This window comes from Stegodyphus dumicola, chromosome 8 (assembly GCF_044657685.1).
Source record: "Stegodyphus dumicola isolate Sdum_Otavi_A_Nest chromosome 8, ASM4465768v1".
NCBI classification, from domain to species: domain Eukaryota; kingdom Metazoa; phylum Arthropoda; class Arachnida; order Araneae; family Eresidae; genus Stegodyphus; species Stegodyphus dumicola.
In genome coordinates, this window is record NC_140775.1 from 73,382,466 (window position 1) to 73,397,781 (window position 15,316).

The 15,316-nt window shown below is 30.7% G+C and overlaps 1 protein-coding gene across 1 annotated transcript in view; it reads right to left on the reverse strand.

Moving 5' to 3' along the window:
• Positions 1 to 5,989: 5,989 nt before the first annotated feature.
• The window catches only part of LOC118201630 (condensin-2 complex subunit H2-like), an 87,608-nt gene continuing 78,281 nt past the window's right edge, over positions 5,990 to 15,316 (reverse strand). The window contains exon 4 of the mRNA XM_085822001.1: positions 5,990 to 12,871. Within this exon, the coding sequence (XP_085678127.1) occupies positions 12,785 to 12,871 (87 nt within the window). The 3' untranslated portion in view covers positions 5,990 to 12,784. The remainder of the gene's footprint in view (positions 12,872 to 15,316) is intronic.

Here is a 15,316-nt window from a genome sequence, read left to right on the forward strand (position 1 = left end):
TGGCTTGTATTCACATTACACATGAGGAAATCCACGAAGAGAAACCATGCAGCCAGCCCGTTCTTTTGAGTTTGAACCCAGGCAAGGTCGAACTACCAGTATTCAGCAGCATTATTCACTCGGCCACTGCTCAGGACATTTGTTTGATTATTTGCTATGTGTTTCGCCATTAGGCACCGCATAGAAAGGGAGGAATGCCTTGTGGAAAAAAGTTTTAAGGAGACAGACTGGTATCTGCTTAGAGGAGAGGTGCTTTCGTTTAGGAACTTTTTAAAGGATACTGGCTCGTATTCACGTTACACATGAGGAAATCCACGAAAACAAACCATGAGCCAGTTCGTTCGCCTGGGTTTGAACCCAGGCAAGGTCGAACTACCAGTATACAGCGATCTTAATCACTCGACCACTGCTGAGGAGATTTGTCTAATTATTTACTATGTGTTTCGCCATTAGGCACTGCATAGAAAGGGAGGAATGCCTTGTAGAAAAAATTTTTAAGGAGACTGACTGGTATCTGGAAAAAGGAGGAGTATCCCGTGGAAAGAACTTTGTAAGGAACAACTGGCTTGTATCTATGTTACACACAGGGAAATCACGGAAATACTCATACAGCCAGCACATTCACCTATACTTGACCCTCGGACCAAACTACTAGTGCTCAGCGGCTTTTATTGCTCACCCACTAATGGAACCATTGCATACAAAATATGGACTATTGCCGAAAGGAAGTATTCTGAAACGATTATACAGAATATGGGCTATTACTGAGAGTATTCGTGCTTCCTGTCTTGTTTTTCATACTTCCTATGTCATAAGTAATTTTAAATTCTTACCTGCCTTAATGCTATTAAAATATCACGGAATAAGTAACGAAAATTAAAATTTTACTCTGTAAGCCTTTTGTTCTGCAAATAAGTGCATGAAATCGTCATAATTTGATCTGCGGTTTGATTTTCGGTTGCCAGAATCGCGAGACTTAATAAACGCTCTTGCTCACCGATGATCGTAGATATTTTTTAATACGTTTTAATTAGCTGAAACTTCGATCTGAACAGGTTGAAGTGTTCGTGATTCGTCCTCAAACAGTTCATCAGATTGCTTTTTGAGCTTTAGAATTCTTTATTTGTTAGAATAGACTCAACTGCGATTTTTTCGGCTACTGTTTTAGACTCTTGTACCCGATATTCCATAGGATTTTTCTCTCATTTTTTATAATTCCTCAGTTTTCGTTAGTTCTTTCGTTAACTACACAGAACGCGGAAGAGGAATTCCTTTTGAATTTTTATATTTACTCGATTGAATTCTGGAAAAATATTTGCTCAAATATTCAGGTTGAGTAAATTCAAATTTTTCACAGCATGTAACAGATGTCCTACCTCATGCTTTGATTCCGTATCAAGAAAAATATCTTTAATTTCTTTTAAATATTTGAATATTTCCAGTAAATTCATTAGGACTTTCATAGCCACATATTTTTCCGACCATCTCGTCTGGCTGATTCCTTTTAAGTTGTATTTTGTACATTTTTTAATAATATACTGTCGACTAGTGCATCCGACAAAAAAGTGAAGTATTTTCTGAGTAATTCCAAACAGATTAACTGCTTCCGGGCACTAAGAAGCAGAATGCATACTGACAAAATACGAGGAGTGAGCCAAACATGGCACAAATTCATCCAGCTTATTCATTTCTGTAATTCTAGCTTGTAATGTTTTAGAAATGCCAGCCATATTAGACCCGTTGTCGTTAGACTGATAACGACATTGTCCAATATTTAAACCATCAAGTGTCAATTAAGACACTAATTTTCTACAGTGCGTTCAGAAATACATTCTCCTATCTTTCCATCAACGTCTATGAAATCAATTAAATATTCCTTTATCTCACACAATCACCACACGTTTTTACGTATTGAGTCACCTGGCTCTTTTTTTTTTTTTTTTTTTTTCCATATTAATTTGAATTATTTCATTTGTCCAGGATGGCCCAAAGTTAATTTTTCGGGTTAGCTCTTAAAAAATAGTTACAATGCTTCTCCATTTCCCAGCAGACGTTGCTATGGGAACTAGGTGACTTCTATCTATCATTCTATTTATTATTTGAATACGCCTGGCCTAGACAGCAAATGATACAGGGACTCCAGATGTTACTGATAGGGTCTGTCTGATTCTTGTGACGCCTGGAGTCCCTCTATTAGCAAAGTTCTAGAAAGATTCTCTGATAATTTGAATGTGCTGTTTTACCCTTATATTAATTAAAATAGGTACGTTGTCACTATGTAAATAGCAAATAAATTATTCTTAATTCAAATAGCCCTAAATGTAATCTTTGGGTCTATGAGTATCATCAACAAAATCTATTTTTAGCATAGGGAAAGAAAGTTTTGGTAAATTTTTCTTCGTCAACTTTTTTTAGCACATTTAACTTAAATCTGTAATCATCGCCAAGCGTAATGTCAACATAAAAGGTTACCACTCCTTTATTATTCAATTACTGACATAAAAAATGGTTTAGGCTTCACTACATGATTCATTACTCAAATTGTCATGTCTTGAGAAACATGCGGTGATAAAACGAAAGTATAATAATGATTCACCAGGTTTGCGTCAGATCAATGACGTATCTATGTGTAATGTTTTGGTTTGAGATGTGTGCCAAGCAGATACGCAGCAACGGAGTCAAATTACTGATCGTACAAATTTATGCTAATATCATTGTTTCTTCAATAATAAGGTATTTTATTTAGTGTCGAAGTGAAATTAAGATCGAGACTCTCCAGATTTTTTTTTATGCGGGGAAGGGTGAATCAAATGTGCATGCATAAACCCTACGATAAAAGCTTTATTGGTGGTTTTGAGGTCCAGATTTTAGATCATTCCGGATAATGGACGTCCGGACTTCGGATACTGTACTGTATTATAATTTTATTTACAACTTTAATTCAACAAGATGAATTTTTATATGAAAGCCAACGCTGAAAAATTATGCACATTTCTAACATTATACAGTCAAAAGTCTTTAATCTAGAATGATCTATAATACGAACCTCAAAGCTACAAACTTTCTGAGCATGCGTAAACGCATTCTAATTATCTACAGTTAATGTTGCAGATTGCGTTGTTCCTTAATCTTCGAATTGGATCCCGGCTTATTATTTTTTGCAGACTGTTGGAGCAATTTTATAAAAAGTAAGCTTGAACTTTTAATTATGTCAAAAAGAGTTTCCAATTCTGGAGCTGCCAAAGGATCTACAAAGCGAAAGCATGTTTCGATGTCCAAACAAAACGTGGAATTGCTGAAAAAAAAAAGATAAGGGCATGAAGAAAGTGACAGAGAGGTGATTTGTTTCTCTAACCATTCCGAAATCTGTTCATCAATTTCACGCTGCTCTGCCGGAGGGGGGGGGACGTCGCGCGTGCGCAATGAATCGGAAGTTGATTTGTCGGCACTATTCTCATCTTCAGGGCAGATGTTTTTATTTTATTCGGCTTATAATTCCTCACTAAATGTAGTGTTTAATCTTGATGTACTCCGATATAATTTAAATCAATTTCCTCATCATTATAAATATCACAAATACACATCAAATAGTTTTCTGGTTGCAATTTTTTAATTTCGACTATGCATAATGTATGCTTTACCCATGCGCGCGTTGAAAGAAATATTTAATAAAGTAAACAAATAAATATTAAGCTTTTTTTTTGTAAATTTTGATACCCTTTAGATCATAATTGGTCTTTATTTCGTAAATTACGGTTTCATATTTTTAATTTTATAATTTCTGCATGCCATCTTACCATGATTTCTGCATGCCATTAAACTGATGATCTATAATCCGGAATCACCATAGTACCGACGAGTTCGGATTAAAGATTTTTTAACTGTATTATGCTCTTCTAAAAACAAGCAAAAATAAACAATTTGCATAATGCATATGTCAGCTTATTCTCCATTTAAATAGCAATATGAACTTCACATCTAGTTAAACAACTAGAGACTGACTCCAGGAAAGTATATATATATATATATATATAGTTAAGAGCACATGGAGGACAAGGTAAGTTTTATTTATAAATTTACTAAGATGGGATGAAAAGATGAAATGAACATTATAGCGGGTAATAGATGAAATTGACATTAGCGTTGGTTAATAAAGCTCAGTCCATAACAGTTTCTTAATTCTCACAGAATTATCAATCTCTAGCAGTCCCTCCAACTATTGTGGTTTCATCTTACACATAAACCTTGAAAGATTATGTCTGCTCTCATCCATGGCTAGCTATACTCAGACATTGTCCGCCTGGAACCAAACCCCTCTAAGGAGCCTGTTTGTTCCCTACTAGGTCTTATACTCGTCTGTATCTGGTGTTATCTCCACACCTCCACTGCCCTACAAGGGGCTGGCAGTAGATCACGTGTTACATAACTAAGCATCAGTCACCGATGAGTATACTTCCTACATATATAGATATCAGAAATATCAACACAAAAGGAGGAGGGAAACAGATATACCAGATTCCTGAAGTGCCACTACCTGTTGATTTCCAAAACAAAATTTACTGATTGCACCTATGTGGCAGGTCCTCCCACTTTACCCTAGTCACATGGATTGATATACGAGCACACAGTGGCAAAGACAAAGCCCAAACTTATTATTCCATCTTTTTTTGCCTTCAATAGCAGTCATGCACATAAGCTCAATCAATATCACTAAACCTACACTATACCTGCAACAAATGCATACTTGATACGTGTTTGCAGGCTGCATAAAATTTCTTGGGTGCAGCCCATGGATCACAAGTCTGAAGGATAATCCGGAATGATCTCATCCGGACCTCAAAGCTAAAATCTTTCTGCGCATGTGCTGCTTTGACGCATGCGCATAAACGTTTACGCGTGCGCGCAAGACCTTTACGACTGTGCATATGCGTCTGCGCAAGCGCAGAATACGTTTTCGCGTGTGCGTTTAATGTATAACAGACGGTATAAGCTAAAATTATCTAATTATCTATTTCAGTTAATGTTGATGACTGCGTTGTTCCTTAATCTTCGAATTGGATCCGGCTTATTATTTTTTGCAGACTGTAAGAGCAATTTTATAAAAGTAAGCTTGAACTTTCGATTATGTCAAATTTCCGATGCTGGAGCTCCCAAAGGATCTACAAATGGAAAGTATGTTTCGATGTCCATCAAACAAAAAGTGGAATTGCTACAAAAAATGGATAAAGGCATATCCTTTGTTTATCTAACCGTTCCGAAATCTGTTTATCAATTTCACGCTGCTCTGCAGGGGGGGAGGAAGAACGTTGCGGCACGCAGTGAACTGGAAGTTGATCTGTCAGCACTATCGTTATCTTCAGGGCAGATGTTTTTATTTTATTCAGCTTATAATTCCTTACTAAATGTAGTATTTCATCTCGATGTACTCCGTCTTTGATTTAAATCAAATTCCTCATCATTATAAATATCACGAATACACATCAAATAGTTTTCTGGTTGCAATTTTCTAATTTCAACTATGCGTAATGTATGCTTTAGGCATGCGCGCGTTGAAAGAAATGTTTAATAAAGTAAACAAATAAATATTAAGCTCCTTTTTTTGTAAATTTTGATACCGTTTAGATCATAATTGCTCATTATTTTATAAATTACGGTTTCATATTTTTAATTTTATAATTTCTTCATGCCATCTGACCAGATTTAAACTGATGATCTATAATCCGGAATCGCCGAAGTCCCGACGAGTCCAGATTAAAGACTTTTGACTGTATTGGAGTTATTTTTCATGTAGCTAAAACACAGCAACAGATTAGTTAATTATGCCATTTTTAGGTTAATTGACCCTACATTTAATATATATAGTTTTCTGCCTCATATAGTCAAATTAAAATCCATCTTCTCAAATAAAAGGATATATTAAGAAATTATGATGTGTCCCATATTCATAAGAATTAAATATTCTGAAATTATGACATTCTGAACAACAACACTAGGTTCAATAGAACTTTACTTTATTATAAAACAAAAAATTATTTTTATGAAAATCATATACACAATGATCAATACATCAATGAATTATATTTTATTTTAAATACTAAGATAATATTTGACATGTTTTAATACTGGCCACCTAATTATTATGAGATTTCAAAAATCACACACTTCAAACTCCAGTAAGTCCATACAGATATAAATCTAGAAGATTATACTCCATAAATGCATATTGGAATAGGAAAAATCATTCATGAATATGCTCATTCAGAGGTAAATTATGCTATATTAATATTAGGCATGCACATCCATAAAGTATTTAAGTTTCCTTCGTTATGTTATGCATAATTTTAATAATTTCATTCATATAAATATACAGTTAACACTTTGTGAAATATTGTATAAAATACAAAAGTTATAACAAACAGTATTTTAAGAAGTGGAGTAAAAGCTGAATACATATGCTGTAGTACAAAAAAGGTTTGTGGCAGTGCAAATGTCAAACCATGACAAGAAACATAGCATAACAGCCTATGCATAAAGGTTATTAGTTCATTACACAGTTTAAAAATAATTAAAAACAGTAGAATAAAAAAGTTATAAATATTCAATGTATATATGGCAATGTTGTCACATTAAAATATAAATAGCACCAAATATATTAATGATAAATACATAAACAGCTATGACTATAATAAGAATTCAGTGTCTAATTGTTTAAACACTACAAAAATATTTCATCAAAATTACTGAATTCAGATACATGCAAATACATACATAATTTTAAAATAACTTTTTAAATAAACTGTTTAGCTCCCAAAATAAAACTACATTAATCTGATATTAAAGTTGAATAATCTTATTTGTCATTAATCACTCAATCTCAAGATATATGAATAATTTATTCTGCATTTATTTTGATTTCATAACAGCAAATTCTTTCTCAAAGTATTTACCTATTTATTAGTTCTTGAAATTGTTGCTTTAAGCTATCAATAATTTCATAATATACTACATTTTCAACCTAGCCTAATAAATTTCAATGCGATATAAGTTAATTTTACTTTGATGCAAATACCTTGAGAAATGAAACATATTAACTTTTATTTCCTATAAAAATAAGCTATTTTATGTATGAAATTTAATAACAACTGCTTTTTGAAAATTTACAATTTTACATTGAAAATCAGAAAATATACTAAAAGTATTTTTATTTTAATGAAATATTTTTTGGATACTGGATTTAAATAATCACTTACTGCCTTTATTATAAAATAGAAATTTATTTAAGATGAAATATAAAAGATACATATACTTCAATTTTCATACAATATTTAGAGATTACGATTATGTCTTAGGTATTCAATATAGACCAACGATTCTCAACTGGTGGTACACAAAGTATTTTTAACTATTAAATACAAAAATTAAATATCCCAACATCTTGTTTAAATTTTTTCTCTAACACTCGTGAATTTGTGCAATCTGAACTTTGTTCAAGCTCAATAGCCGCTCAAAGAATTTAGCAAAATAAATCGTAATTATCTTTTTAAAAGGATCAGCAGAAATAGCTATTGCATTTAATAGGAAATAAAAATAAGTTCCTATAAAAAGATAACAGTATCTCATTAATTCTTTTAGGGTTAATCCATTTATTAGCATGTCTACACTTTATGTCGCCATCATTTTCAATTAGAATAATTCTTTTTTACATCGATTTGCTATCTCTAACAGCAGGTATTTTGTCTTCTTGTTGCTTTATATTCTTTATTTTTCTACGGGACTTGAGAATATCATCATTGTTTTGAAGAAGTCATAATATATTGAGCATTTAAATATTTGTGAAAAATAATAAAACAAACCTAGATTTTCAAAATGGAAAAACGGCTAGGATTGACTATGCGGAAAAGTGATGGATCCAGGACATTCTACTAGAACTATGAATATTGAAAAGAAAGGAAAAAGTGTTTACATAAAACATAATGAAAGTTACATATCATTTGGGTTTACTTAGAATGGAGGAGAAATGGACCCTCAGCATCAATGTGTTGTTTGTGGTGAACTAAATAGTAAGCAAGTAATGAAAGGTATAGTTACTTCAAGTGAAAAACTTAGAAGCTAGTTTCTTAGTATTCCCAAGGATTGCCAACACTGAGCAAGCTCACACTATTGGAGAAAACCATATATTATCAGCAGCTAAAGATATCGGTTTGGCATCATTCAATGAAAAAGCTGCTAATGAACTTATTAATATTCCATTATCAAATGATACAGTAAGTCGACAAATTCATGAAATGGCAACTTCCATAAAGAGACACTATACTGATATAATGAAATTTGTTCAATTATTAATTTACAGACATTTCGAAAAAGATAAATTAAGTGCCAAAGAATACTTATTTTGTGAATGTCTTCATGAGCAACTGCAAATGAAATTTTCAATATAACTGACATTTTTATGTCTGAGAATGATAGTCCTTGGAATAAGTACATTACTGTATGCAGTGACAAAGCTCGGGCTTTAACAGGACAAAGATTTTTATTTAGTGAATTATAGTTAGCGGGTTCAGCATATTTTAGCTGATATTTTTGGAATTTTGAATTAATTTAGGATTACAAGGACAAAACATTAATTTGTTTACCATTAGAGATAAAATAAATGCAATGATAAAAAAAACTTGAACTATTAATCAAAGAATTTGATAATAATATTTTAAGCTTTTTACCACATTTGGAAAGTTTTCTAACCTAAATAATTTGAAAATAAAAGAAGAATTAGCATCTGACATTAAAAATCATTGTTTTTCATTGATGAATAATTTAAACATGTATTTTTCTGAGGATTATGATAAAGAAAATTGCATTAGAAATCAATTTTGTTCATATATACCTGAAATTTTGTCTTGATAGAAATTTACTGTGATCGAACTCTAGCTAATGACTTCAAAAATAAAATATTTGTGAACTTTTGGCTGAATTGGAAAAAAAGAAAAAGAATTTTAAGACATTTTAGATAAAGCTATTAAAATTTTATTGCCTTTTTGCACAACCTATTTGTGTGAACAAGGATTTCCTTCCATGTCGTTATTTGAAAAATAAATACGGAATAAAATTAAAAGTGAATCCTAATTTATGGTTAAAACTAAGTGAAATACGACCAGACATAAAGCAACTGAGCTTTCTAAAACAGGCCCAAATTTAACACTGAATTTTAGAATTAAAGTAATTAAATTTTGACAGCTAAATTGGTAACCAATTTAAACCAAAATGGTAATCAAAGACACAAAAATATAGCTTTTCTATGCACAAGAAATTGATGAGAAAAAAATAAAAGATCATTCTTTTGATTTAATGTTAGTTACAAATTCTATAACTGATTCTGCAAACTTAGCTGTTCAGATATCCACTGCTGTGAATCAACTATAATATCTATTTTCCTCCTTTAAAAAACAGTTTCCCTTAGAAAGTCCTCCACGAAGGCATCCCTCCCCTTAGGCAGATAGCCCTAGTGTGCTTTGCCGTATTTCTCAATACACCACCTCCTTTAAAAAAATAAATAAAGTTAAAAGTAAGGTACTTGTTTCAATTAAAGAAATAAATTTTAGAAATAAAAATGCAGATTTTATTAACCTAATCATTAAAAATATATGTATATCTAATATAGTGGATTTTAATTGCACACCTCCCCTTATATGCAGATATTTTTCGAAAAATACAGTCAAACCACATTATGAGAGCCCTGTACTTATAGCAATACATTTTTAAAACAGTGAATATTCTAGTAATGGCACTTCTTTAAGACCACCACCAAATCTGGCAGTGGCCAGTATATTTCAGAATATAAATACTGATTTATATTGAACATTACAGGGTTGCTACTTAAACAGGAGATTGAAATTTCCTGACTTTTCCAGGTGTTTTAAGAAAATTCCAGTCTATCCGCGTAATGCCCATTGGCAGCACTGAGAGGTAAATTAATTATAGTACCACTTGAAATAACAAAAATTTGGCAATTAACTATGACTTATCCGCAATATTACTATTACTATTGTAACTATAATAGGAGTTGTTTCAATGTTTTGCAGTACATGAATTCGCACATGTAATTCAAAACATGGCAGTCAAATATTATAAGCTACTTCTTAAAAACAGTTTATACTAAAAAGGAATTTCCATTCCACATCAATAAAAAGCAGAATTTGATAATCATGCATTTCATTTCAAATTGTTTAAATTTCAAAATTTTTGTAATGAACATATTTATCTAATCACAGGAAAACAGACTATAATAGTACTCCTCCTGAAATGGCTGAATATCTCTGGAAGTGAAGTTGCAATTCTTAATTAATTACAATGCTTCAGTTTGTCAAACATTATAATTCTAATGGCACTACTTCGATATTTTTTTTTAAATTGATGAGGTTTCTGATGCCATGAACAAAGATGAAAATCTCAATAAAAACCAACAATACCCAAAGTGGGGGAGGGGGTTGGGTTGGGTTATTCAGTTATGGCAAAGCACATGAGGGCTATCTGCCTAAAGGAAGGGATGACTTCGTGGAGGGCTTTCTAAGGGAAACTGGCTCGTATACATGTTACACATGTGTAAAACCACGAAAACGCCCATGCAGCCAGCCTGTTCGCAGGATTCGAACCTCGGACTGAACTACCAGTGTTCAGCGTCTTTACCGCTAGGCCGCTGGTGGGCCCCAAAGTGGTGCATTAGGCATATTTACTGTTGTAAAAAGATTTCTAATAACATTTGATACTACTGAAGAACATTTTAATACAATCAATAATTAAAAGAGATTTGCTAATTTTTAAAGAAAAAATATCAGCCTGATTTTAAAGTAATTTTTGACTAATTCAAATTTCTGTGCACATAAAAACATTTGAATAATTTTTAAATATGATGTCATAAATTATTACTTAAGTTTGACCATATACTGCAAGACTTTTGAGAGATTTTTGACAATTTAAAAAACTTGCAGACAAACTGTACAGGTTAGAAAAAATGCAGAATATGCATAAATATGTAATTCAGGAATTTTTTTGGGTATATCATTAATGGTTTTCAAACAACAATATATATGATCTGCTAGGGTATTCTATTCAAACATCTTAATTATGATTATTATTATTTTAGTTTACAAAGTTAAGGGTAATTTAATGTAAAATAATCTGCAAAAATGGACTCCCTATAGCATTAAAATGGATTGATTTATTATAGCTTTAATCACCGATGAAGTTACTGTTTAATTTGAAACAAATCCCCCCACACACTCCTGGAATGAGAAAAAAGCATTTACTTATAATATAATAACAAAAGTCAGTAAATCATATTTTTCTTAATATTGAAATCTGAAATTATAATGAAGATATCATTATCTAAAATAAAATTTAATATCCACCAGAAATCTGAATAAATACAGTAAAATGTATTTTTCAGAATGCAAAGAAGGAATTAAAGCATTATATTTGAACTTCAGCTCTACATTTAAAAAGGCATAACATACACAAAGAAATACAGAAAATATTTAATTATATTCTCCCTGAGAATATTAAGCAATTCAGGGATCACAATATATAAATTATAAATACTATAGAGGGTTGGATCCTATTCACTTCACTTAAACATATTCTTATCAAAACTGTATTTATCTTATACGTACTTAACATATAAAAAAAAAAAAAAAAAATAAGACATTAAGATAATTTACCAGCCTTTATTCCTTTACTTAAGATATAAAATACCTAATTAGTTTTACTTCAAAATATAATAAAACAATTCTTCTTCTTATAGGAAGCCTTTAACTTATTAAGCCACCGCCTCCATTAAAAAAAAAAATGCATTGTCATCTGCATGGAATGGTCTTGCATCCACGGCAACACACATTTGAATTAATAAATATCAATCATACAGTTACGAATTTTGATTACTGAAATTTTTTTTTAATATTAATGTATTTTATGACTATAATTTGCAGTAACTATTTAAATTCAAAACAAGAAATTTGAGAAGTAATGTTTCTACAGAAATGTATTTATCTATTCTTTAATTATATTTGTGGATATTATAAAAGGAGAAAGCAGAAACTTTTTTTTTTTGACTTTTTAAAAATAAAAATAAAAAAAAAAAAATAAAAATAAAAAAAAAAGAGAGAGAGAGGAAATTCTGTTCTTTTGACAAAAATTGGAATAAGTTTTTTCATGATAAAATTAGCAATATCAGTTACATCTTTAAGAAAAATTATCAGATTCAATAAACTGGAATTAATATAATTATAAGAGAGACACATATAAAGATGTTATGATTTTAAAATAATTTAACATTGCATATAAATAAATCATAATAATTATTTCATATTTTATTTTGACGAATTTCATATGACTCAATATCATAACATTTTTTAAACACGGCATTTTAAAAGATGAAAAATTCTTTACTTTACTCTAAATATAAATGAAATATTTTGAAGCTGCATCTTTGCAAATATACTAAGCAACGATAAACTTGGAATTTTTTTTTTTTAAATTCACTATACAAAATTTTATACAGTTGCTTTATTGCATAGATATCGTATCAAGTGAAAACGCATGTCACAAACAAATCTGATACAGTTGTACTATACATATACACATTTAAAATAAAATAAAACACAAATCAACATAAGTTTACAAGTCGAAAGCACTTCTTTGCACACTTCTTAAGTAGAGAAAATACATATTTACAAACAATAAAATTTAACTACACAATGGAACAAAATTAATCAAAGTTCAGTGAACTCAAAATTCAATCTTTTGAAAGCAAAGTCAACAACAGAACATCAGTTCCATCCTCTTTTTTTATGTTTGTTATTCCAACTTTTTCACTTGCAGCCTACATAAAAAAAAGAAACAGGAAATAATAGAAGATACAGAATAATTTAGATGAAACATAGATATTAAAATAAGTATGCGTTTAGATTACAGAAGTCGCGTAGCATAACTTGTGAAACACAATCTCTTTTACATTCTTTAAGATATTCCCAAAGAAATTTTCAATGTACTCAGCCTACTCTTTCCAAATGCATTTTATATAGAGCAATTCAGAAGTCCCTGAATTCTCATCATAAATATTAATACCAAATATTTGGTAACATTGCTGTTTAGGAGGAACGTGCTCGATTTTCAGTGAAGTGATACAGTACACAGGCAGAAACAACAAACAGTAATGTGAAAAGACGACAGTCACTATGCCCGAGTCTCATATAAGAACACTTTGCAGCATTAAGAGCATGTTAGAAGTTGAAAGCTCAGCATTTCAACATCCTAAACAACAATATATTGATATCTCAGTCAGCACACTTTTGACAAAGTAGTGCAGAATGCATGTGGACTTTTACACTGACGAAGATGGTGGTCATTTCCAATATTTTTTTTTTTGTAAAAGAAAACTTAATCTTCACTCTGTAACCCAATAAATAATACAGCACACTATTTAAGAAAAAACAAATGAATGATGAAATATGGATGTAGCATTTCTAGGTTAGAATTCATGAACTTTTGTACTATGTCATGCAAATGAAGGCCTTATTTTTGCTCACTTCATGCAGCCCCTCTGGTATATTTGTTGATAATGTTAAAAATATGCTTTCTATCTACCAAAAATGCATATACTGGAACATTTTGACATCAATTAAGAACAGGTTTAAAAACTTAATTTTTTATGTTGCAAGATTTTATAGCTCAGCATAAGAGTTCAGTAAGAATAAAATTCAAATTATAATAAATTAATTTCAAGTCTATCAACTACCAAAAAAATATCAGAGTTCATGTCCTTTATTAAACAAAGGTTTAGTTAATGTATAAAAGTAGCTAATTCTCATTTTTTTTATTATTCTAATAATATTCTTTTGGGTTTCATACAATACTCAACATAAATCATTTAATCTAAATATCACGTGCATAACATCTGAATAGCTATGCTTATTTGGTATCAAAGACATATACTTCATAATATCTAGATACTCTGTGCTAGGTGCTTCATCAGAACAAAGTTATTTTTAAGGTTTAAAACAATGTAAAAACTGCTCTTTTAAACAGTACTGCAGAGGTGCAGATCTCAGTAATGAATAATGCGGGTACTTATGTATGATTGAAGAAAATCAGCTTGTTCAGTGATTACTTTATTAGAAAATAATGCATATCTGCTTAAAATTTAGAAAATGCTATTTCAACAATTACTAAATCATCATAATAATAATTAAAATTAATGGCCAAAAGCTCCATAACTGAGTTATGTTTTACTATAACAGCAAATTTTATAATGAATTTTTTTTTTAAACAACTTTTCTATTTGTTAATTATTTTAACTAGTAAGCTTTACACATATACTGCTACACCCAAAGTTTTTTATTAAAATAATGGAAAGGCCAAAGCAAGCTCTTCATGAGAACCAGGCTGTGGTAATTTGCTTTCCATCTCTATACAGCACTGATTTAGCCTAAAACATCCTCTAATGAAAAAGGAAAATGCAACTTCCCCCCCAAAAAGAGTTTGGATATGCAGTACGGAAGTTAACTAAGGACAATATCCAAGGTTATTAACCCAAACTATAATTAGGAGAGAAAATATTTACAATTCACTGAATTTTTAAGAAATTTAAGTTAGAGAATAAAATTCCATTGTTATGTATATAAGTATTTAAAACAGAAGAGCACACATTAAGTCAGAAAGAACGTTTTTGTTTATTATAGTATAGAGACATTAGTTTATTTTAAAAAGTCATGAAAAATGTGCTGTGCTTCCAGGATTCGAACCTAGAATTCTCGAATATGCACCGAGTGTGCTACTGCTACACCATGAAGGCATGCAGGAGAAAATCACATTTAATATTTCAATATGTGAATTAGAAACAGAACATTAAAGGTTTATATAACTAATTTATTTTTAAAACCCAGCAATTTCTATTTAACAATGTTTATATAATCTGGATTATATACTATTAAATTATGTACTGATATAGATAAAAACAATTCCTAAATACTATCACATAATCTATTATCACTGTTATTAGCCAATGAATTTTCTTCTCCTTTTTTTATTTCACAACTGTTAACTGGAAAATTTCACCTTTGTTTTGCGATATTAGAAAACCATTAAAATTAGCGGCTGTCATCATCAAATTTAGCTATCCTTCATTATACGTATTTGGCTATGCATCATGAGCTTGGCGACTAACGACAAGTTGTTCCGTTACATTTTATCATGCTTCTATCGCACACTGAGACAATTAAGCCTGAATTATATTAGTTTAGTTATTTATTATATTTATGTCTATTTC